Genomic DNA, 25,683 nt, shown 5'->3' on the forward strand with positions numbered 1-25,683 from the left:
TCATGTCGATAACCTTTCATCAGAACTTGGCTAATATAGTCTACAGAGCTCTGGGATTGGTGATGCTTCTCTTGCAATTGGCTGTTGTTTGTTTTCCCTCTCCCTGGAATTAACGTTACTACTAGTTGGGGAGAGTTCAACACTGGATAGCTCAGTGTCAATAGCTTCAATCTATTTTTTATCAACCTTTTAATATGTGCAGGTAAGTGATCAGGAATATGAATGCTTGTTCTTATCACTTTTCTAACCGGAGACTTCGAGCTCTAATTTATATGTCCAGGTTGAGGAATTAACTAATGTATTTCAAAGTAAAGTTAAACTATAAGTACATGCAAACTCGTACGAGGGACAGGGTTTAAATCTGTCTTGGGTGACTCTGTGTGGAGTTTGCATGTTCTCACTTTTGTCTGTGACTTTCCTCTCACGATCCAAAGACATGCAGACTTGTGTTAGGCAATGCATCTTAGGACTAGGAATCGATAATTTAGTTCCTTGTGCCTGATCCACCATTCAGTGAGATCATGGTTGATCTGCTAACCCAGTGCCTGCAGATAGAAAAAGGACAGAAAAGAGAACTTATGCCTTCCTATATTTAATTTGTCACGTTTGACCAAGGTGTGCACTTGCTTTTATATAGTATCTCTAATGTAAAATTATTTGCCAGATCTAGAATCAGTTCCTATTTGCAGGAGAGTTCCAAGCTTCTATCGCTTTGTCGGGAAAAGAAAGACTTGCATTTACATAGTGCTTTTCGTGGCCACCAATCACCCAAAGTGCTTCAGAGCTAGTGAAATACTTTTGAAGTGTAATCACTGAAGTTTTGGAAAAGTGGCTTACCAATGATTGCGATTCTGTTTCTGTGATGTTTGAGGGATAAATATTGGTCCAGACATTGAGGCTAACTCCCTTTTATTTTGTTTGAAAGTGTGTAGGGAGATCTTTACGTTGGTCTGAGAGAACAAATAGGGCCTTGGTTTAACCTCTCATCTGAAAGACAGCAGCTCTGAGGGCAGTGGAAAATGCACGTAGAAGTGACGGTGTGGGCCTCGAACCCAAAACTGAGTGGGAGGAGAAAGCATGGCGAACTGAGCCACAAGATGTGTAAATGCTCCCTAATTTCACTCCTGAAAGTTAGTGCTGCTGCCTCACAGCGCTAGTGAGCCAGATTTAAATTTGGCCTTGGGTGACTTTGTGCGGAGTCTGCACATTCTCCCTTTTGTCTGTGTGAGTTTCCTCCGGGTGCTCCGGTTTCCTCCCATGGTCCAAAGAGGTGCAGGTTAGGTAGATTGGCCATGCTAACTTGCCCCTTTGCCTCTAAAGGTGTGCAGGTTAGATAGATTAGTCATGGGATAGGGTGGGCCAGGGTAAGATACTTTGTCAGTACGGACTTGATGAGCCAAATTGCCGCCTCCTGCACTATTTGGATTTGAAGATCTGGCTCTTTTTTTTCAGACTGCACCCTGCAGTCCTGGACTCTCCTACCAGTTAAAATACTTCCTCTATCTGCTCTTCTCCCTTAATATCTTGAAAATTGTGATTTGGCCATCTAACATCCAGAGAATGTGATCCTAGTTTGTTTATTCTCTCCTTCTAATCTTCCTCCTGAGACAACAGAAGGAACCTGATTGATTGATTGCTTTATTAGTTCATTATCTTTAGTTCATTACCTGGAGTAGCATGCTATAAAAATTTAGACGCATTCTGTTTGGATATATTATTCAAATAAGTAGCAAGCAATGCTGCATCTTTGTTCCACATGCACAATCAATTTAATTGTTCTGTGCCGCTGTTTGAAGTTTAATATCTTAGTGCGTCAGGCAAAGATGTCACAACCCAGGCCCTAAAGTCATTAATAGTGGTTGGAGGTCAAAGGTCACACCTTGAATCTGCACTCAGCTAAGCTTCCAGCACCCTGGTTTAAGAGTAATCGTGGTGGTCTGTTCTATGTTGGGAATGGAGTTACCCAATCTCACCACGTTTGGGGGACCTAGATGAGGATTGGTGTGAGCAAGGTGATAACATTGCTGTCATTCACGCACTCTGGTGTCCCCATAACAGCAGTTTAAGTCTCCTTTCAACTTTTTGTGCATAATTATACTTCATATATTCACAGCAATCTTCAACTCCATATATCTGTTAAACTGTGTTCCAAGTGAAGTTACACTAACGTGGCCTTTAAGATACTCGTACAGCATTTAAAGTGACCCACCCAGCAATGAGCCATATGTTAATACATTGTTTTCTCCCTTGGGTGCTGTCACCCAATTACACACAAACCAATATACTTGCATATTGTGCTGATAGGCTTGTTGTACTTCCCTTTATTTATAACTTCAAGTTTCTTCTCTACAGCCGCCAGTGAGGCTCATAACCACTGGTTAATATGCAGTGAGAAATGTCCAATAGATGGAACCCAGATTTGACCAGGCAGATTTTTTTGTGGGTGCTTGTCCACCTTACAGGGGACAATGTCCAAACATTTCACGCTCACTAATTGTGGATACCTTTGTGACAACACTGCAGAATGTTGCTCTTGGGGGGTGGGGTGATGGTAAAAGGGATCCAGGCTAACCACATGAATCTGTTTGGTTTTAAGTTCTGCAATGATGTGTCCTGCAGTTCTAGCACACATTAATTAATACACCTCACTGGACTCATCCTTGTGATAATCGTGAAGGCACGCAGGAGAACCCTGTTTGCCATATTTATCTGATTCAAAGTTGTGAACCTATGAAAATGTAAATATTTTCATGGGTGGGAATGCGTATTCTAATATATTTGCCCTTTAGTTCCCAACAAATGGTTGATTTAACCTTTGATTAACTGCAGTTACAAATTCAGACTCAAATCATTGCACTGGCTATTAACTTTACCATCAATTTTAAAAGATCTGCCACTCAGTTAAGCTTGATGTATTGCATTGATTTCAAGACGTGTTAATTCAAAAGTTTGTGCTTATAATGCGTCTTGTCGTATTATCTGCCTGATTATCGCTCCCTACATACTTTCTATTGGGAAGCTATTGATTAGATAATTGTAATCCTATATTAATAGCCAGGAGCTCAGTTGCGATATTTCTTCTAAGTTTGCAATTTCCACAGGGCTGGTCAGACTTGGGATTCACTGACAACTGTGCTGATCTGAAACTTAAGTAATAAACTTCTGAGTAATCTGCAGTTGATTGTTGCAACATAAAATAACCCTACAATAACCTTAACTCCCCATCAATGTGGTTATTATACTTAGAGGTATTTAACGACTAGCAATCTGGTGAGCATCTGTTCCTATCTTCCTAACATTTCACTTGCACTGTGAAGTGAGGGAGCTCATTTTGTGGGTCTGTGAGTAATATCACCTCAGTTTTTCCTGGGCTGCTTCTCACGAAATCTGAGCAGCAACTTCCTCATGGATTCCTGGTCCTTGTTCATAATTTGTAAGCGCATTAACGTGTCACCTCATTGCTATTCAAAGTGTAGATACGCCTCTGCACACTGTTTCAATATTAATGTTACTGTATTCACCTCTGACCTATCAACAGTCATTTTCAAGAACTTTGCACTGAAAATATAACCTATAAATTAATGTGTGTATGATGCTATTTTCATGTCTACCCTTTATGTACAAGCTGAGGCTTTGCAGAAGCATCTTTTAATTCGAGATGGATTTTGCCTGAGGAAGTTAATAAGCTTCAGTTCTCATTTTTTTTCCCCTCATCTTACTCTCTTTCCACATTCCCACAATAATACTGATTGTACAGTGATGTTTAATCTTTTTTAAAAAAATCTGCTCCTCTAGATTGATTCTTTCAGCGAACCAAATCATCTCCATGCCATAGGAATGTTTCTCTGCATAGACAAGTGTGCCACATACTCTAGGGTTGGATCACCTTGTTTACACTGTTCTTTAATTGCAATTCCATGGCAATTCTGTCCCTATAAAGATTGGGAAGACTGGGGATTAAGCAACTGCTGCGTTCTGTTTGATGTTATGACTTTATACCAACTAAATAAAGTGGTAGGTGTTTGTGGCATAGTTGTAGTGTCCCTTTAATATTGTAAATCCTTGCTGAAAACTTCCTGGCAATTGGAAATGAGATCCTAATATGGTTTCTGGTTTGTTTATGCTGATTGTTATGCTGAATCTTGATTTTTTTTCTTTAAACGAGCCAGCCATTCCTAGTGTGCTAATCAGAAATCGAAGGTTGCTGGAAGCTTATCCTTTTCGTACAGCCAAGCCTTCAGCTTTTTCTCAACCGTCTCTATTCACTGACTACAACACAAGATGTTCACTTCTATACACACTTATAATGATGATCGTTACCATCGCTGGACGTGTCACGTAGCTAGTACTGTGCAAAAAGGAAAGGGTGAGAGGGACAATCCATCTGATCACCACTGTACTCACAAGAAAACACAATGAAAGAGGAGGCTTGTCAACGAAACCATGAAATACTTGAATAATTTCACCTCAAATATGCCCTGTTTTATATCATAATCTTGCTCACCAACCTCTAACAAGGTGAAGACACTGAAATCATTCCTCTCAAAGCTTTTTCTACCCTTACCTTCAACAACAACAACAACAACAAAAAATGACACTTTCTCGCTCTACCTGGTGTGCACTGAAAGTCAGCATTCTATCTTCCGCTTAAGTTCTCCAAACATTGAGAATCTATGAAGGATACAAGTTCCTTCCACTGTGCAGACCATTCTACAGCCAGAACCAGTCACCTCGGCAGAAGTCATCTATGTGCTCGTCCAGTCAGTGTTAAGGGTACGTGAGGATAACTCGAGAGCAATCAAATACTGAAAGAGAATGAATAATCAAAACTTTTATAAAATCCTGGCTGCTTTCTCATTGGATTTAATTATTTTTTGTAAACTTTCTGTACCTCACTTGGGGCAACATGTCACTCTATACATTATACTTTGAGAACTATGGTTTGGAAGTCCGATTCCTATGAAAGGAGGGTTCATTAAACAACAATCCTTCCGTTACAACTCCAATTTTTCCAGAAACGTTTTTAAGCTGGTGCATAGGCTCTTGCATGCACTATTTGAAATGTGTAAAATAGTACTGCAACACCCATTAAATTATCACAACAAAAAAATCCTCTGTGTAGAAAGCAAACAACTTTCATTTTTTTAAAACTTTTCACTCTTTCTCAGAGAATGAGAATTTAAAAAGGAGACAGAATGGGAGGGACCAGAACACAGACACGTGGAGGGAAAACTGTATGCAAAAGGCTTAGAAACAGGTCACAGCTAGATGTCTGATGTGGTTTGTACGTGGTACAATGGAGGCACAATGAAAGAAACCAAAAATGTGACAGTGGGAATAGCTAAAAGGATAGAGGGAGAGGGGCAGGTGACACGATAGTATAAAGGGTTAGAGCAGATTGTGGTAGTCCAGGATTTTAGTGGGGACAGCTGGGCATAGCAGGCTAGAATACAAAAGCTGAGATGTACTGCTGAGGTTGAATAAGCTTCTGGTCAGACCACATTTACAATATTGCGAGCAGTTTTGGGCCCCCTGTACCTGAGGGAGAATGTGTGCTAGCCCTGGAGGGTGTCCAGAGGAGGCTCATGAGAATAATCCCAGGAATGAAAAACTTGGCTTATGAGGAGTTGGTTTATACTCAATGGGGTTTAGAAGGATGGTGTGGGGGGAATCTCATTGAAACTTACAGAACACCAAAAGGCCTGGATAGAATGGATGTGGGAAGATGTTTCCATTAGTAGATGGGACTCTGATCCAAAGTCACAGCCTCAAAGTAAAAGGATGACCCTTTACAACCGAGATGAGGAATTTCTTCAGCCAGGGAGTGGTGAATCTATGGAATTCATTGCCACAGAAGGCTGTGGAGGCCAGGTCATCGAGTGAATTTAAGTCAGAGAGGGGTTCTTGTTTGGTAATGGAGTTGGGAAGCTTAACCATGGTTAATGGCGGAGCAGATGCAATAGGCCGAAATGCCTAATTTCTGCTGTATATAATGGCCTGACAGACAGCGCTGCTAACAACATTATTCCAGTGGTTCCTGACCCAGGCATTGACTTGCTTGGCTCTCCACAGCAATATCAGTGCTAATAAACCATCCCATACCTGTAGCCAGAGAGAAAAAGGAAGCTGTATTTAAAGTCTGAAGTTGCTTGGCATAGGAGCAACCTATGTAAAGTTATAATGCTGCTTCTTGAACTTTTGCAATCTTTGTTGGAAGCATGGCGATGGCCATTGATAAGTGTGAGAGTAAGCAGGATTGTTCAAGTAATTGACCCCCCAGTTTCTTTCGTGCGGAGCAGTGAATACCGTGTGCTGACTTGGATGAAGTAGATGTAAATTGCAGTTTCACCAAGTGCAGAGTTTTGGACCTTGGTCAGTGGGCAGCTGTTACATCTCCTGTGCTTGCATGGAGTGGGTGCCAGAGGAAGCCCAAGAATGTGTGTTGGGGCCATGGGGAAATGAATAATGCCCATCAGTGCCAGGGACCTGGCTTGAGTCACTGTCTGTGTGGCATCTGCACGCTCTCTCTGTTTCTGTGTGGGTTTCCCTACCACAGTTGGAAAGATTTGCAGGTTAGAGTGCACTGGCTGTGCTAAATTCTCCCTCGGTGTTCCCAAATAGGCACTGGAGTGTGGTGACTAGGGGATTTTCACAGTAACTTCATTGCAGTGTTAATGTAAGCCTACTTGTGACACTAATAAATAAACTTTAACTGATGTTGAATATGTCCTATCACTGTCAGGGAGGTGGGGGGGGGTGGTGCAATCATTTTATGTAGCTTAAGTGTCCTGCAAGGCCAAATGGGGTGGAGGGAGAACCTAATCTGAAATGGAATCCGTATATGTAATGTGACAAATACTTTAGGTTCCATCCTTGAGAGTGCAGCCAGTTAGTGATTTGTAATGCCAGATTAGATCCCAAATCATTTCTGTCTCAATGCTTTGAGATTATGTAGCTCCCATTAAGCTGCACAGACAGGTGCTCACCGTGACTTTGCATTGTCTGAACTGAATCCTTTGGTTCAGCCAGGCAGTTCTAGACATGTGGACCTCCAATGTAGAACTGTTTTGACAGTCTGTAATGGAGCATATAGGCTTAACTAAGCAAACTTAGTATCCCGCTAAGACATCTCAAGGGTATTGGTAGTCAGGGGAGTGAAATATTAAACCTATTTTAATAACGAGCTCTCATGGTATTATTAGCTTATTGATGTGATGAGATTTGTCACTTTCCTATTTCACCTTTTTATATAACATACAAGCTATTTGGATAGTGGCTCATCTGTAAGTTCAAAAAATGATTTTAAGTCTGGCTGGGGGGTGGGGGGCAGGAAATACTTGAGGCATATATTTCTCCTTCCACTTTTCTGTTTCCCCATTTCTGTATTAGCCTCAAGTACACCCTGGACTATGCTTCTTACCCAAGTAGCTATTTGCTTTTGAGCCTTGAAAGCTACCATGAATGTCAGCAGCATCGCAGCTTGTCCTTGCCCAACACCTATTCATTTCTAACAGAGGTTGCAGGGGAAAATTGGTGAGTAAGACCTCTGATGTTCTTCCTACTCCCCAAGCTTGAGTGTGCTGTCCAAACTAAAATAAACTAATTGCAAATGGGGCATTGACCCTGTGGAACTGGTTCACCCATTTGAAATCTTCCCAAAGCATTGATGTTGCGGTTTTTGTTTGACTGATCTTGAATTCAACAACATACTTCAGATACGGTCACTGGTCAAGTTTAATCATTGCCGGACCTGTTCATGACGTCCTATCAGCCAACCAGCAACACAGATACATTATCAAGTTTCTAATTCTATTATACTTTTTGGAACCTGTTCTGAAACATGGCCCAGTGTCTGCTGTCTACTTTGTGGGGGTATTTGCATTTGCATAAGCTATCGTCACTAGTTTAGTTTAAAAGGAAATAAGTAGTCACTTTGTATACAGAGGACACCAATATGGAAAACGTATACACAAACTTCCAAATGAACCAACAGCATGTTGGGAATGCTGCTACTTGAGGGTTCAAAACACAGAAGAACAGTTTTTTTCTTAAGTCACTTCTCACATGCTCTGACCTGCAGTCTTTCAGTGTTAAAAATGTGTTTCTTCTGTAACTTCATCTGTGTGCTGTAAGCTTTAAAGTGCAAATAAAGAACTATGATGTGTAGAGAATTCTTTCTAATTGTAATCTTTTGCTTCTATGGTGTTCATTTACTGTAAAATGTATGATGCAGGATTGAAGTTTCAAGCCTGTGTCGAGTCAGCTTGCAACCGTATGTTTGATGGAGAACCATCTTTCAAACTGCCATTTGTTGCTGTTGAGGCATAAAAGTGGTAAGATAATGTTCACTTGGACCTTGTGCCCTAGCGCTGCTGTAAGTAGATTCATTTATGTATTAGTTCTGTTTTCCTTTATGCAATCTATGGTCTTGTTGTTTTGTACTTTTTTAAATTGTCTTCTAATAACTAAACATGCTTGGGGAAATCTACTTAATCTAGTTCTGAAAGTGGGACCTCGTGCAACAAATTTTTTCTAACATTTTTATTCATGCCAGATGTGATTTGTTCGTTAAGATGCGTTTCTATTTCTATTCCAGAGCCTTCAAGTAAACGTTCGAGATTGCCTGCCTTGCTAGGCGATGCTCCATCTAACTTCGGTGAGTAACAGTACATGAAAATAAAATCTCATTGTTTCCACTATAAGTCTAGTGCACTCATTCAATCGCTCTTTTTTTTCTGACTTGAGTTTAAACTGTGTGCACAACCAGCACTCTGGACAGAATTTGAATTCCAAGTGTGCATTTTAATTGCTCTTTTCCTTGCTGAATAAATCGATGCGTGCAGTCCTTGGATTGTTGCTTGCCCGTCTCTGCTGGTGTTGCAGCAAGTGGGGGAGTGTGTGAGGAATGATGTGCTATTTTGTATCGTCACATGTGGGTGGGCTCGCTAACTGCACTGGATGAAAACTTGCACGCAGCCCTGCCACGTGTTATTATCAGCAGTTCAGTTCCTGTTAAAATCTTCAAAATTTATGCATTATAACACTTGAGCTTCTCTTAGTCTAAGCCCCACAATGTTCTGAAATGGTTCTTCTGCCAAATGATTTGTATGTTCTAATAGAGTTGAGTGTTTCCATTTGTCTCCATTTTTAGCTCCTCAGGCGTTAACTGTTGGCAGGATATTTGCTGGGGGAGGGACTTCTGTGGCACATTGCTTTGCTGCACAAACTACTGGTGCTGGTTGTATTGTACAATTTATGAAAGGAGTTGCGGGGAGACAGAGAATGGATGGAATGCATTTTTTTTTTCATTTCTGGGTTCATGGGGTGTTGCTGGCTGGCCAGCATTTAGGGGCAATAACATTGTTGTGGCTCTGGAGTCACGTAGTCACAGACCAGGTGAGAACGGCAGATTTTCTTCCCTAAAGGACAACATTACCTCTGATAATTGACACTGGATTCATGGCCATCAGTAGATTCTTAATTCCAGATACTGGAAGAGCCATTTTGCAAGATCAGAAACTGACTGACCAATTTTTGCTTTAATGCTTACCTTCAGCTTTCCACCTACAAAAAACAAAATCCGTGGCTTCACTGGCCCTACAAACACTGTTACTTGATTGGCAATTGCTGTGTCCTGTTTTGATGGATTTTTTTTGTCAATATTGTCTTGCAGTCAGAGTACTTTTCTTGAATGAGATTTAATAAATCTTCAGAGTTTTGGTTGCCTAGTTATAGGAGAGACATTTGATGAACTGGAAAGATTGCAAAGAAGATTTACAAGTATGTTGGCAGGACTGGTGGGCCTGGGTCATGGGGAGAGGTTGGCCAGGCTAGGTCTCTATTGCTTGGATCACAGGAGAATGAGGGGTGACCTTTACTGAGGTGTGTAAAACCATGAAGGGCATAGATAAGATGAACGTGCACAGCCTCTTTCCCAGGAAAGGGGAATTAAATAGAAACAGGTTTAAGGTGAGAGGGGAAACATTTAAAAGAGACCTGAGGAGCAACATCTTTACGCAGAGCGTGGTGCGTGTATGGAATGAGCTGCCAGAGAAAGTGTTTGAAGCAGGTACAATAACAACATTTAAACAGCATTGAGATAAGTAGGTGGATGGGAAAGGATTAGAGGGCCAAACGCAGGCAATTGGGGCTAGGTGGGAGGGCACCATGCACGGCATGGACCAATTGGGTTGAAAGGTCTGTTTCCGTGCTGTATTGCTCTAAGTGTAGTGTGTTATTTCTTCTGATGTATTTTCTCTTTATACTGTCATGTCTAAGAGTCAGTTCCTGCCCAAACTGGTCCCACTGCAGGCTCCCCAGGCACGGTGCTTGTTTTGCCCTCTGTCAATGCCTCAATATTATGTAAAACGTTACTTATATCCTCGATTAAATTTTCTTAATTTTCCATTATATGGCATAAAATGACTTTAAAGAAAATTGGATATTGGTGTTCATTTTTGGAACATTGATTCTCTCTTTCCATTAAATACTTTCTGGAGTCCCTCAAGATATTTTGTTGCCAGGTTGTGCATAGCCTAGAGCTTAGTCAATTGGCTGAGTCTAATTCTTAGTTGAAACTTCAGCCGGAATCCAAGTTTTTAATTGTTTGTAAATGGTTCAGACTTTTAACTTTTAAATGGTTAGCTATATTAATCTGAATGTCCCAGATTTTTTGGTGGGGATCATAGTGGCTATCTTCCATTGTGGATTGTGATGCTCCAACCAGACTGGTATGGCACATGCTTGGTGATTGGTCAGGAGAAGGTACAAGCGGAGCTCTGATATTTAAAAAAGTGTTTTTTTTTTAAAATATTGTCCTCCAGTCACCCCAAAACACATTGCTAGCATTGTGACATAGAGGAAGGTCATGGGTTTTGTGTTTTCTATTTTGTACGTGGGGTGTATATTTTCTTGCCTTCTGAGTGATTTGTTCCAATTTGAATCACTTCTGCATCAAGCTACTTTGTAAGTTTAAAAATAGTTATTTATTATCCTCACTGGCCCCCGAGGTTTAAGTACACATCTCATGGGAATGAACAAAATACCTACCTATGCATTAAAAGCACGCATGCACGTACACAGGGACATGAAAGCAGGAGTAGGCCATTCAGCCCATTGAACCTGTTCCACCATTCAGTCAAATCAAGGCCAAAAGTCATATGGTATGTAACAGCATTTCTATTCATTTTATTTTATAAAGTATCTTCATGTCTTTATTGGCGGTACCACAAGGCAGCTAGTGTATGAACCATCCTGCAAATAGCAAGATCAAAAAATGGTTAATCGGTTGAGAGTGTTGTCTGTGAGTATCCTGCTTTTCTTTATGAGAAGAAAGTACCGTGGGATCTTCTACCTGACAATGTCGCACTTTCTCAGTACTTGTTATAGAATCCCTGTAGTATAGAAGGAGGCCACACGGCGTACCCAAGTCTGCACTGACCACAATTCCACCCAGACCCTATTCCTGTAACCCCACATATTTACCCTGCTACTCCTCCTGACACTAAGTGTCAATTTGCCCTGGCCAATCCACCCAACCAGCCCATCTTTGGACTGTGTGAGGAAACTGGAGGAAATCCACGCAGACACGGAGAACTTGGTATTAGTATAGTTATGTACATTCAATCTGGTGTGGGGCTTAATCCCATGGCTACCTCATATAGGTACAACTACTGTCACTGATGACGTGGTTTCAAAGAACCAGCCTAAAGGGTCAAGAGCAGGGTGGTACAGTGGTTAGCTCAGCTGCCTCACAGCGCCAGGGACCCAGGTTCGCTTCCTGGTTTGGGTCACTGTCTGTGTGGAGTTTGCACATTCTCCCGTGTCTGTGTGGGTTTCCTCCAGGTGCTCTGGTTTCCTCCCACAGTCCGAAAGATGTGCAGGTTAGGTTGATTGACCGTGCTAAATTGACCCTAGTGTTAGGGGCATTAGCAAGGTAAAATTATGGGGTTGCGGGAATAGGACCTGGGTGAGGAGGTCAGTACAGATTCGATGGGCCGAGTGGCCTCCTTCTCTACTGTAGAGATTTTTTTTTAATTGGCACTTACTTTTGCTTGCTTAAGTGATCTTGACCATGCTTTTGTTTGCTTTGCGCAGGTCATGGCTATCCTCCTTCATCATACCATGGCTTTTATGAAGATGATGACTATGCTCCACCACATCATTATGAAGGCAGGGGAATGGGTGCTCCACCGCCGCCGCCGCCTCGCAGGGGTCCACCTTCACGGCGCTACACATCTCCTCAGTATGGTGCTCCAGTGCCGCCGCCACCACCACCTCTAGCACATGCCGATTATGGTCCTCTGGCTGATAGCCCAGTCCTGATTGTGTATGGGCTAGATACCAAGAGGATGAACCCAGACAGAGTGTTCAATATTTTCTGTCTTTATGGCAATGTGCACAAGGTATGTTTGTACTGCTATTGATGTATGGCTATGTTTTTAAAGTTTGAAATTGTTTGCTCTTAAGCTTGCAGTCCCTTTCCTCCCCAATATTTTCTGAGGCTTTAAAATCCTAAAATTGCACTGCTGTTTCTATTCAACTGCCGTGACATCTCTGTTCATTAGTGCAGAAAGTTGCCATAAATTCTGCAATATATTCTTTATATTATTGATCCTATGTGTGATCTTGGGCAAGTTTGTAATAGATGTACTTTTAGAATCCATTCAGCGCAGAAGGCCACCATTTGGCCCATCAAGTCAGCACTGACCATAGTCCCACCCAGGCCGTATACCCTGTTAGCCCTCCCTTAAACTAAGGAGCAATTTACAATGGCCAATCATCCTAACTCATGCACACGCGGGAGAGTGTGCAAACCCCACACAAACAGAGGACAGAATTGTATGTGTGTCTCTGGCACTGAGGCAACAGTGCTAATCACTGTGCCACTATGAAGTGTAGCTGTTGCTGGGTGTGCTTAGGGAAATGTTGCAATCAATTTGCACTCAGCAATACCCAATAAGCTAAACAACCATGTATCCTGTTTTTGATTTAAAGTTTAGTTTATTAGTGTCACAAGTAGACTTACATTAACAATGCAATTAAGTTACTGTGAAAATCCTCTAGCTGCCACACTTTGGCACCTGTTCAGGTACACTGAGGGAGAATTTAGCATGGCCAATGCACCAAGCCAGCACGTCTTTTGGATTGTGGGAGGAAATCTATGCAGACAATGTGGAGTCTGCACATTCTCCTACAGTGACCCAAGCGGGAATCGAACCCAGGTCCCTGGCGCTGAGAGGCAGCAGTGCCAACCGCTGTATCATGATGTCATTCTAATATTGCTAATGGTTGATCATTAAATATTGGCCAATACTGAGAATCCTGAAATCAGCTCTGCTGTCAATTTCCCTGGTCTTTTCTCGCCTTCCCAGATTTGGGGTAGTGTGGCTAGTGGCATCAGTGTACTACGAGCAAAGTTCCATCTAAGCTGTGAGACTGTACAGCAAGCTGGAAGTTAGTGTGCAAAAGTCTCCCCTCCCCATTTAAGGTGCTTCGCATCCACAGACATGCAATAATTTTAACGGTACTATATGCTAATAGCATAGATGACACAACAAAAATAATTTGATGCTGTCTACCAGTGTTCCAGTTCTAGGTCTTTTCTTTTCAAATGTTCACTTGTGCATTAAAGTCTATAAATCTATCTGTAGGTTAAATTCTTAAAAAGTAAACCTGGAGCTGCCATGGTGGAGATGGGTGATGGATTTGCTGTAGACCGAGCCCTCACCTGCCTAAACACTGAAAACTTTCTGTTTGACCAGCACATAAACGTGTGGTAAGAGACCTGTGTTGTCTGTGCGCTTCTTGGACTGAGTAATTTTGCCTAGTGTTTTCAGAGTGTTTTTGCTGAGGTTTTTCTCCCTTTCCGTAGTGTTTCGAAACAGAAGGTTATCGTTCCTGGCCAGTCATTTGAGTTAGAGGATGGCTCTTGTAGCTTCAAGGATTACTCAACTAACCGAAACAACCGGTTCACGAATATGAAACAAGCTGCCAAAAATCGAATCCAAAAGCCCAACAACATGCTCCATTTCTTTAGTGCTCCTCCAGCCATTAAAGAAGAGGTATTCCATCAGGTTGGTATTTAGTATATATTTCTTGAGGTATCTCTGTTCTGCAGTGGCAGCAGGCAGTCGCTCAGTGAAATCTCCTTCTCAAATCCTCAAGATGCCATGAAGCATAGGATTGAATGTTCCTAACTCCTGCTGTGTAACTCCAGTAACAATGCACTGGACCATTGTGCTACTCCCTGATGCTTAAGGGCACACAAAATAGATGCAGGAGTAATCGCATCACCCCTTGAACCAGCTCTGGCATTCGGTAAAGTCACGGTTGTTCTTTTAACCCAGCTCCACTTGACAAGTTTTATCTGTGTATCTCTTCCCAACTCCCCAAAATCTACTCCTTCCAGCATCCTTGAAAACTGAACATTTGCAGTATGTTGGAGAATTCTTGAGATTCACAACCCCAGTTTTCCCTTTGATATACTTCAAATATTAGTTGCTATAACAGCTATTATCACAAATCCAATCTGGGGGAATGATCTTCCATTGTTACTACGCTCTGATTTGGAATTTGAAGCTGGAGGGATGGATATTCTTACTTGATAATGAATATCAGATGGCCTTAAGATCTGAGACTTCATAATTTATGTCCCATAACATACAAAAATAGACCCCAAGTGCATTTTATGCCTTTGCTTCTCTCAAAACTGATGCTCAACGTGGAAACGAGCTGTAGATAGTTATCAGCAGGAAGTTTTTTTTCTGGCCTGGTTTGACTTGAATCTATGAGAATTCTTGGACACTGGAGTCCATGTTGTAGGCCTCATTCTCATGACTGCTGAGTATTTATCTGCTTCTTGATGCCCTGACTTTCCAGTTTGGCAGAACTTCTGTTCACACTTCCGCAATCCATGAGCTGTTGGGAGGTAAATCTTTCTCTTCCTCTCCCCCATCCCAAAATGGACCAATTGCAGCTCCAGAAGAGTATTCGGAGTGCGAACAGAGAACAGTACAGCACAGGAACAGGTCCTTCGACCCACAATGTTGTGCCGAAAGTGATGTCAAATTAAACTAATCCCTTCTGCCTGCCCTTGGTCCATTATTCCTCTATTCCTCGCATATTCATGTGCTTATCTAAAAGCCCCTTAAATGCTCCTATCATCTGCCTACACCACCACCCCTGGCAGTGTGTTCTAGACACCTACGAAAAGAGAAAATGCTGGAAAATCTCAGCAAGTCTGGCAGCATCTGAAAGGAGAGAAAAGAGCTGACATGTAGAGTCCAGATGACCCTTTGTCAAAGCTGTGACAGAGGGTCATCTGGACTCAATGTCAGCTCTTTTCTCCTGTTACAGATGCTGCCAGACTTGCTGAGATTGTTAAGCATTTTCTCTTTTGGTTTCAGATTCCAGCATCGGCAGTAATTTGCTTTTATCCAGACACCTACCACTCTGTGAAAAACCTGCCCCTCACGTCTCCTTTGAACTTTCTCCCACTCACCTTGAGTGCATACAAACGTGACTGGCATTTATTAAGTTCTTTCTCTACTGAGTAGATGATAGCCATGATGTGGAGATGTTGGCATTGGACTGGGGTGGGCACAGCAAGAAATCTCTCAACACCAGGTTAAAGGTTTATGAAGGAGCAGCGCTCCAAAAGCTTTTGATTCCAAATAAACCTGTTGGGACTTTAACCCGGTGTTGTGAGAATTCTTACTGAGTAGATGAGAGTGAATTGCAGTTTTACATTTGCTCTGTATGTCTGACTTCTTGCTTGATGTCTGGGCAAAGGCAGGCCTGGTAAATTTTCATTTTATTTCCAGATATCTGACAAAGTTAATGTGAAGAGGCCTAAAAGCATTATATTTTTCAGTGGCAAAAGTAAGTGACTTATTCTAAGAATTACTCTTTATGGCTTGGGTTAATTTTAGAACTATTTGTCACTCTGATTTCAAAATGTAAGGGATGTTAGTGAAATTCTCATTGCATTGTTAGTGTACTAATGTTCTGTGGAACATGTTTAAATTCTGTAATGTCATACATGGGTTTTAGTTTTCCTGTCATGCTGTTTTATTTGGGAGAATGTTTTCACAGAATCCCTACAGGAGGCCATTTGGCCTATCGAGTTTGCACTGCCACTCCAACCTAATATCCCACCCAGGCCCTTTCCTGTAACCCTCATGTGTTTACCCTACTAATCCCCCTAACCTACACATCCTGGACACTAAGAGGCAATTTAGCATGGCCAATCCACCTAACCTACACACTTGAACTGTGGGAGAAAACCAGAGCGCCAGAGGAAATCCATGCACACTGCTGTATATGCTGGTGTTAGCATTGTAGTTCTGTAAGCAGTATTCTGTTGTAAGATATCTTCCTTCCTTTTCGTCAGGCTTTAGTGGGATATTTCATGCATTAGCGTACTTATTGGCTGCTAAATTATAGCTGTTGTCCCAGAAGTAATCCTGGAGACTGGTATTTCCCAGTTTCATTACTTATTTATTGCTATTTTAACTAGGTGGGAGGAATGTTGTAATTGAGTGGAACAGTAAGGACTCTTTGAGAGACTTTCAGTTATTATACCTGTGCAGATAAACTTATTGTTTAATGATGTGCTTTCTTTTATGATCTCTGGCGTTTTCTGACTTGCTGCAGCTGGATCAAAAGGAAATCAAGGTAGGACCTAACTTCAGTTCCCTTTGCTAATTTCTGTCTGTTTTCGTTAAGTATTGATTACGGGCAAGTAGGTTGTGTTAGAATAATGGTAACAGCATATTGTTGCCAACAAAGCTATGAGAATTCATGGGCTGTGGACTCCATGTTGTAGGCCACACTTTTACGACTGCTGAATCTTTATCTGCTGTCTGATGCCCTGACTTTCTAATTTGGTGGAACTTCTGTTCACACCTCCGCAATCCATGAGCTGTTGGGAGGTAAGTCTTTCTCTTTTTCTTCCTCTCCCACATTCCAAAATGAACTAATTGTTGCTCCAGGAGGATAGTCGGGGTTCAGAGTTCTCCAAATGCCGCAAATCCAAGGGGAATTTCAACCGGATTGTGACCATCAAAATTCGTCCTGGTTGTACTGTTCTGGAAAGATCTATCACTGAGCTAAGATGCTCTGCTCACCTGCGATTGGACACCTCAGAGGACAGTAGCCACGGCCATGCCCGTTAAGGAGCATGGCAGATGGGGGTTTGAGGCCTTCGTACAAATTACTTACAGATAGACGGGGACTGAAATATTGAAGGGTAACATTGAGGTGCAAGAGCAAAACATAAGGAATAGATGCACGAGTTAGGCCATGGAACTCATCGAGCCCACTCTGCCCTCAGTGAAATCATGACCATTTTCTTGCACTATCCCTGTATCCCTTGGTGTTTTTAATACGTTGCAATCTATCTATCTCAGTTCTGAACGTATTCACCGACTTGAACCTCCACATCCCTCACGAGCAGGGCGTTCCAACAAAAATCTCTGTCCCAAATGGCCCGCCCGTTATCCTGAGATTTCTGGTTCTAAATTACGCTGCAACATCCTCTTTCCATAAGAATTACTCAAAGATTTGGAATTTTAAATGAGTCTGTGGACAGTTGGGGGAGAGCCAAGATTCAGCAGTCACTCACAATCAAATTCGGCCTGTTGAAGGAGCAGGGACTGTATAACAACATTGGGGATAGACATGGATGATGGTAATGGCTGTGAAAATTCATTTGTGTTTGTAATGTTTTCATACTGACGCTGCCTGAAGGAAATGGGGTAGAAGAGCTTCCCAGTGATCGTCAGTACAGGGCACTCAGTGGCTTCCACCTCAGCACCTTCTGTTTTTGTTCATGGTCTTGTTTTCGTCTTGGTGCAGAGCCACATCTTGATCCACAATGCTACATTCACCACAATGCTGAAATTATGGCTGGATTCTAATAGGGTGTACACAATCCTATCACACGTTATTGCCTTTTGTTTAAAAAATGTAGGTGCTATGGTGGCACAGCGGTTAGCGCTGCTGCCTCACAGTGTCAGCGACCCAGGTTCAATTCCAGCCTTGGGTGACTGTGTGGAGATTGCATGTACTCCTCGTGTCTGCGTGGGTTTCCTCCAGGTGCTCAGCATCCCCCCACACTCTAAAGTTGTGCAGGTTAGGTTGAATGGCTGTGCTAAATTGCCCCTTAGTGTCAGAGGGATTAACAGGGTAAAGGAGGTAGGGCCTGGGTGGGAGTGTTGTCGGTGCAGGCTCGATGGACCAAATGGCTGCCTTCTACACTGTGGGGATGCTGTGATTGCTACGTTTAGGTGGGGCCAGATGGGGCTGGTGAGGATGACACTTTTTCTCCCAGTAATTCCAGAATTGGGCCAGCAAACCACCTCTCCGTCGCCTCACACCAACGCAATGCCTTCATCACCTCTGATTGTGCTTCTCTTGAAGATATTCTTTGTTGGTTTAGTAGTTCGAAGAATACTAAGGAATTGCTAGGTTTGTTTTACTTCAATAAATTTTACAACTTTTGTTTCTGCTTCAGAAGTTTATTAGCTCAGAGGCCTGTGCCAGCACTGCTGTGGGACTGGCAGTCCCTTTTTTTGTGGGCAACAACCAAAATACAACATGAAAGACTGAGGGTGTGACCCAGCCCACTGTATTACACAGCCTAATGCTTTCTGCAGATAACTTAAACACGTTGTTTGTAATGGAGGGGAGCTGTGTTGTTGCCTCTGTAAAGTGCTTCACATATTGCACTTAGCTATATACGGCGGTAATGTTTGCACAGTGAGGCCTCATTAGCGGTATAGCATGGAACAATCAGTTCATCTGTTTTTGGTGATGTTGACCAGATACTGTTTTTCTTGGTGCAGAGTGATGTGGAATCCACACAAACTATTAGAATTGGCAGACATGCCTGTAAGCCATGTTTCCAGACCAGTTATCAGCGTTATGCACTCTTGTGCTCCAAGTGACCCTGACCCATCCAACCTACCTTGACATGAGCTGTCCATAATTCCCACCAAAATCCGGCGCAGCCTCCATCCAGTGGATGCTGGATTTGAGCCACTCTACCCTGTACTTCAGAATTCGCAAGCAGTGCTCAATAGGAAGCCAGCAGGATTTGAGGCTTTGATCCCATCGTTGGGTGTTTTATTGTAGACTTGGCCCTTTTACGAAGTTTCAAGCTATTTTATCAGTTGATTGTTGACAAGTGCCCTTTGTGCAAATATATTAAGATAGTTGGGTGTGTTGGTTGTACTGTTTGACTTGGAGTTTTTCAATTTAAATAAAACATCCCATCCCTGCCTTCCAGCTTCAATGCTGTTCAAATCTTTGGGCCTTTTCTTCAGCATTCTAGCCTTAGAACCTTTACTAGTGATGACGAAGATTCATACAAACAGCCATTTTATTTGTTGTATGGGGCATTTGTATGGCCTTCATTTATCTATGAACAAATGTCCAGTTCTGGTGATTGCACTCTGTGCTATTGGCAAAAACACCAGGTAAAGTTGTCTTTTGGCTTGCCATCAGTTCTCTGGATAATTTTTTTTACTGGGATGTGGGAGGGACTGACAAGGTTGCCTACTGCTAAAAGCATTAGACAACCCATTTCTTGGCACTACTTAATGTAGTTTCGCTAACTTTTTTTTAATTTTGAATAAATATAACTGGCAGCTGTTGAAAACTGTTCCAGCAGTCAGTTGCCCCGATTTGCTTTTTCAGGCGAGACTTTAATCAAGAGTTCTGGGTGTTTAGGTAGCTGCCTTTGTACTGGGTTTAATGCAGGAGTAGGAGGGAATAGTATGCAGGTTTCTGGCCCAGTGTAAATGCCTGACTGCCTTTGAGGTGGGGTTTCTAAAAAAAATTGTTGATGATCATAGCAAATCCAATGAATTAATTCCCTGTTTACTATTGAGAGTCACGAGTTGGAAACAGCACTTGAAACCCTTTCAGAACAAAAATCAAAGCAGCCGGAGACCCACCTCCCCCCTCTCTGCTGCAATAAACAAAACGGCATGGGCAAGGTCACTGAGTATGTTGGAGGCAGAGGTAGATAGATTGTTGCCTAATAAGGGAGCCAAAGCAGATCTGGGGAAGGGAGAGTGGTTGCTTTGAGGCTAGTAACCAGATCAGCAATGATCTTATTAAATGGTGGAGCAGGCTCAAGAGGTTAAATGGCCTACTCTTATTCCTAATTTGTATGTTTTCCAAAGTAAGTCACAACTGTTTTTTTTTTGTTTTTATTCCAATTCAATCAAATCAAGTCCAATTCAGAGTCTCAACAAGTTGAGACATTCCCGATCCAAGCTGACAAGACAGGGCTCTCACCCCTTGTTTTGACCTTGATCTATATGATCCAAACCTCCAAGGCTTGATCTTATTTGCATCTTAGCCAAAAGGCTGAGATGCCACTTTTAAAAAAAAATTGCTTGAAATGAAGCTAAAATGTAACCTAGTGACTTTGACCAAGCATAGCATGTCAATACTACACTTGATCTTAGCCAAAAGGTCCAGAAGTGATAGGTTAAAGATTTGGTTCCTGTACAAATTCCACTGTGGAAGATCATGGCTGGAAGTTTGATGCTGCTTCATGCATATATTGGTCTGGAGTTGTGTGGAGTTACGTAGACTTGAGTATTTTTTAAAAACTAACATTAACTTTGAAACCTTGGCCAGAATTTGAAACAAAGGGAACTTTAATTTGCTGCCTGTTCATTTTAGTGTTAGTTCGTTTAGACTGACTGGGCCAAAGAGAGTAAAGTGCTTGTCATAACAATGAGTTAATAGGATCTTCATGTGTGCATATCCTGAACATCTTGTTCTAATGAAAGGTGACAGAGCTGAAACTTTAGTTTTTGTTACTGTCACCACAGAGGCTGCCTTACCTACTGAGTTTATCCAGCTTTTAAATTTCAGATTTCCAGCCTCTGCAGTATTTCCCTTTGGATTGATTAATATTTACTGTCACCAGAAATGAAATCCAGTTTCACAGGTGTGTGACGAATCTTCTTTCGCATCGTTGTTGGGTTGCTGAGGTGAGATGGGGTAACTTTTTCCCTTTCTCTTATCTCTTTGCCTGCAACAAGATGTACTTTGAAGGGAATGTTGTCAGTGTTTTTGAGTGTTGTGATTTTCAATAATAAACAGAAAACAGGTTTTTAGTTGCTTTATTTGGAAGAAAAGGTAATATTTATTCTGGAACTTGAAATGGAAATGCAGTGAAACTCAGTCCCTTACGTGTGCAGACACGCAAGTAAAACTGCATTTTATAATCAATGCATGTATTTATCTTGTTAGCAGAGATAGAAAGAAGTTGATCTGGTGTTTCAAATTTTGATGCTTTTATAATGCATGAGTTCAAGCCTGGGTGGACGCTCGCTCTTGTGGTTTTGTATGATGGAAATTGAAAGCCTCTGGCTTTCCAGCAGAGACAGTATGAAGTCTCACAACACCCAGGTTAAAGTCCAACAGGTTTATTTGGTAGCACGAGCCACTAGCTTTTGGAGTGCTGCCCCTTCATCAGGTGAATGGGAGATCTGTTCACAAACAGGGCATTTTTGCTCTCAATTTACAAAATAATGGTTGGAATGCGAGTCTTTACAGGTAATCAAATCTTAAACGTAGAGGTCCAGCAGAGATCATGGCTATGTTTTTGAAGAGTTAAATCCTTGCAGGTGAAGACTTTAGTGTCTCTCATTCACACTGTTCAGGTGACTGGTTGTCCAGAAACTGTCCTGTTCTTACTGGGGGAATGTCTGTCTTGTGTCCTATTGCTTTCCAGACTGTCTGGCTGTCTCTTGAAAGTAACATTTATCATCTGAAGTTGGTTTTGATTGTGATCATGTGATCAATTTGTTTATTCTTTGCTCAGTATGTTAGAAGCCAGTGGTACATGATGGGGAGTGAATGGTGGCTGTTGACACCTGCTGATAAAATTGTCCTTTCAACTTCCCCAGCCATAGGTGGTACAGAGGCGCAGTGGTTAGCACTGCTGCCTCACAGCACCAGGGACTGAGGTCAATTTTGGCCTCAGGTCACAGTCTCTGTGGAGTTTGCCTGTTCTTCCCATGTTTGCATGGGTTTCCTCCCACACTCCAAAGGTGTGCAGGTTAGGTTGATTGGCCAAGCTCAACTGCCCGTTACATAGAAGCAAATTATTGCAGATGCTGGAATCTGAAACAGAGAAAATGCCGGAAAATCTCAGGTCTGGCAGCATCTGTAGGGAGAGTAAAGTTTATTTATTAGTCACAAGTAAGGCTTACATTAACACTGCAGTGAAGTTACTGTGACATTCCCCTGTTCGGGTTGATGCACCTAACCAAAAGAACTGTTTCGAGTCCAGGTGACTCTTTGTCAAAGCCAAAAGGCGCAGAAAGTGAGAGATATTTGTACTGCAGGGTGAGGGAATGAAAGATGAGTCGTAGCCACCAAAAGAGGGGGAAAGGCTGCTAATGGCAGTCCATAGAGAGAGAATAGAAGTGCGAATGGCAGAGAAACTGAAATCAGAGGGTAAGCTATGACAGATGAAGATGCGGGAGTGAGGGGAGAGATTGATGGGAAAAAGGGGGAAAAGTGAAGCAAACGAGGAGAAAAGATAAGGGAAGGGGAATAAAATAGGGGTGAAGAGTGAGGGGGGAAGAAAAATGAAGAAAGACTACAAAGAAATAAAAGATAGGGAATGGTTACAAATTAAATTAAATTGAAACAAAGGAATTGGGGTAGCGCCAATCACCTGAAGTTGTTTGACGCTGAGACCGAAGGCTGTAAAGTGCCTAAGCGGAAGATGAGGTGCTGTTCTTCCAGTTTGCGTTGAGCTTCGCTGGAACATTGCAGCAGGCCAAGGACAGACAAAATCATAGAATCTTACAGTGCAGAAGAAGGTCTTTCGGCCCATTTGAGTCTGCACTGATCACAATCTCACCCAGGCTCTATCCCCCTTAACCTCATGCATTTACCCTAGCTAATCCTCTGACACTAAGGAGCAATTTTGCATGCCAATCCACCTAACCCACACATCTTTGGGCTGTGGGAGGAAACTGGAGCACCTGGAGGAAACCCACGCAGACGCGGGGAGAACGTGCAAACTCCACACACAGTGACCCAAACCGGGAATTGAACTTGGATCCCTGGCGCTGAGGCAGCAGTGCTAACCACTGTGTCACCATGCTGCCCTTGTGGGCATGGGAGCAGAATGGTGTGTTAAAATGGCAGGCAACAGGGTCCTGATTGCACACAGACCAAAGGTGCTCAGCAAAGCAATCAACCAGTCTACGTTTGGTCTCTCTGGTAACTGATCTCTTGAAATCTGGCAGTTTGTTTACGAAGTGCAATCTGTCTGTCAAGCCAATAGCTGTGAGAAATTTGTAGATTGCGGAAACAGTCCATGAGGGAAATCAAACCTCACACTGCAGTTAAAAATATACTTCTGCACTTTTAAAATGTTCTGTTGAGTGCATTACCATCCTTCCTCAGAAACTTGCTTTTTCTCACCACCTTGGGCAGTCTGGATTGTTTAAGGTGTGTGTTTTGACTGCCTTTACCTCTGATAAGTCACTTGATATTCATGATGTTGGAGGTGTGGATTGAAACCACTTACGCAGGTTTCCTGTTCTTCAGTAAAGTGTCCCACTTTCTTGATTTGATTTATTATTGTCACGTATTAGTATACAGTGAAAAGTATTATTTCTTACGCACTATATGGGCAAAGCATACTGTACGAAGAGAAGGAAATGGAAGAGTGCCAAATGTAGTGTTAAAGTCACAGCTAGGCTATGGAGAAAGATCAACTTAGTGTGAAGTCCATTCAGATATACCAGGGAAGAAGCTGTTCTTGAGTCGGTTGGTACATAATCTCAGCCTTCTGTACTTTATTCCCAACGGAAGAAGGTGGAAGAGTATGGCCGGTTTTCCAACAGTTCTGTTGGTGACAAAATGTGACTGTTAGCAGCTTCTGCCTTCCTCATTGCATTCAGCTATCTTCTGCTTCCTTTTTGTTCAATCCTCTTTACGACCTCTCAAAATTCCTGCTCGGCAAGTATTCCATGTGCTCATTGCAAATAATCAATCTTTACCTCGGAATGCTGAATTTCACTAAGATACTCATCCATGTTGAGCATCCTTGCTGCGCCCTTCTTCCATCAGATTTTGCAGATAATGTGGGGACTGACAATAGGTTTATTTAGGTATTGAAACTTGAAATAATGAGGGATGGAGATCAGCTAGATGGTCAATATCTTCTCCCAAAGATAGGAGAGTCTAAAGCAAGAGAGCATAGGTTTAAGGTGAGTGGGGAGAGATACAAAATTGTCCAGAGGGGGAATTTTTCAGAGGGTGATGAGTATCTGGAACAAGCTGCCAGAGGTGATTGTAGAGGCGGGTACAATTTTGTCTTTTAAAAAGCATTTAGACAGTTACATGGCTAAGATGAGTATGGAGGGATATGGGCCAAACATGGGCAACTGGGACTAGCTTAGAGGTTGAAAAAAGGGATGGCATGGACAAGTTGGATCGAAGGGCCTGCTTGCATGCTGTAAACCTTTGTGACGCTGAGCGGACGTGGGGAAGTCCTCTCCATTAGCAGGAGAGACTAGGATCTGAGGGGACAGCATCAGAACCGAGATGAGGAATTTCTTCAGCCAGAGGGTTGTGAATCAGTGGAATTCATTGCCGCAGAGGAGGCCAGATCATTGAGTGTATTTCAGACAGGTTCTTGATTTGTAAGGGGATCAAAGGGAAAAGGTGAGAAAATGGGTTGGAGAAATTTAACAACCATGACTGAATGACAGAGCAGGCTTGATGGGCTGAATGGTCTAATTCTGCTCCTATGTTATGCTATTAGGTACATGGCCTGTTATCACCCCATCTGAGATTAGTTACCTTTGCGGAAACCAGCTGCATGTTCTTTTACAAAATGAGTCACTGGGCCAATAGCAATGTGAGTTTTGATTTGGCTGGTGAAAAGTGGGTGTCAAACCGGGCAGTTCAAAATTTTTTAAAAAATCATTGGGCTCTAGACTGACATCTCGCGCATGGAGTGCGCAGTAACAATGACAAAGGGAATGTCATCATTTGGTAGGAGGTGGAACAAGACCCGCACTCTCTGCCGGCATGTGGGGCTAAAGAATTTCACCTGCAAAGATTAGCCTCTGGGAAATGTGCCCACCCAGCCAAAAGGAAGTATAACTGGAGTGCCAAGGGCAAAAGGAGAAACAGAACTGGTAGAGGTTGCGTGAGGATCCGAAGGTGGTGCATCCAGGAACAGATTCTGCAGCGGGCCCACTCTGAAGCCCAGGCATTCCACAATAGCTTCTATCAGTTCCTCATAAAATACAAATAAAAGCTCTTTAACGTTTATAGCAAAGTTTGTTTGTCGTTCCTCCAACTACTGTCTCATCGCCACATTTGAGTTTCAGAGCCTGATTAGAATCAGACCCACATTGTAGGCTGGTTTGCTGACCATCCCAATTCCAAGCATTTCAGTACAACCTAACAGCAGATCATATCTTCTGCTCTCTTTTAAACTAGCATTCTTCCTTTTTTGCCTAAACACATGAACGCCTGCTGTGTGATTCAGTATATCTGATGCTGACGGTATTTGACAATGGGGGATGGGGGGGAGGAGGTGGGGCAACACTGCCGTGCTTCATTTCCCCTCTTAACGTCCACATGAGTGCTCTCTAGAAGCGTTCAACATGAAAGTGAAAT

At 42.4% G+C, this 25,683-nt stretch overlaps 1 protein-coding gene and 1 pseudogene across 1 annotated transcript in view; one reads left to right on the forward strand and one right to left on the reverse strand.

Moving 5' to 3' along the window:
* Positions 1 to 25,683, forward strand: part of LOC145362246 (heterogeneous nuclear ribonucleoprotein L-like) — a 45,929-nt gene that overhangs the window by 16,269 nt on the left and 3,977 nt on the right. Inside the window, exons 7-12 of the mRNA XM_080218320.1 lie at positions 8,597 to 8,656; positions 12,097 to 12,404; positions 13,653 to 13,777; positions 13,874 to 14,075; positions 15,825 to 15,882; positions 16,657 to 16,677. Of these exons, the coding sequence (XP_080074446.1) occupies positions 8,597 to 8,656; positions 12,097 to 12,404; positions 13,653 to 13,777; positions 13,874 to 14,075; positions 15,825 to 15,882; positions 16,657 to 16,677 (774 nt within the window). The remainder of the gene's footprint in view (positions 1 to 8,596; positions 8,657 to 12,096; positions 12,405 to 13,652; positions 13,778 to 13,873; positions 14,076 to 15,824; positions 15,883 to 16,656; positions 16,678 to 25,683) is intronic.
* On the reverse strand, positions 20,322 to 20,500 carry LOC145362294 (U2 spliceosomal RNA; annotated as a pseudogene).

This window comes from Carcharhinus amblyrhynchos, unplaced genomic scaffold, assembly GCF_965287045.1.
Source record: "Carcharhinus amblyrhynchos unplaced genomic scaffold, sCarAmb.v2.hapA scaffold_37, whole genome shotgun sequence".
NCBI lineage: Eukaryota > Metazoa > Chordata > Chondrichthyes > Carcharhiniformes > Carcharhinidae > Carcharhinus > Carcharhinus amblyrhynchos.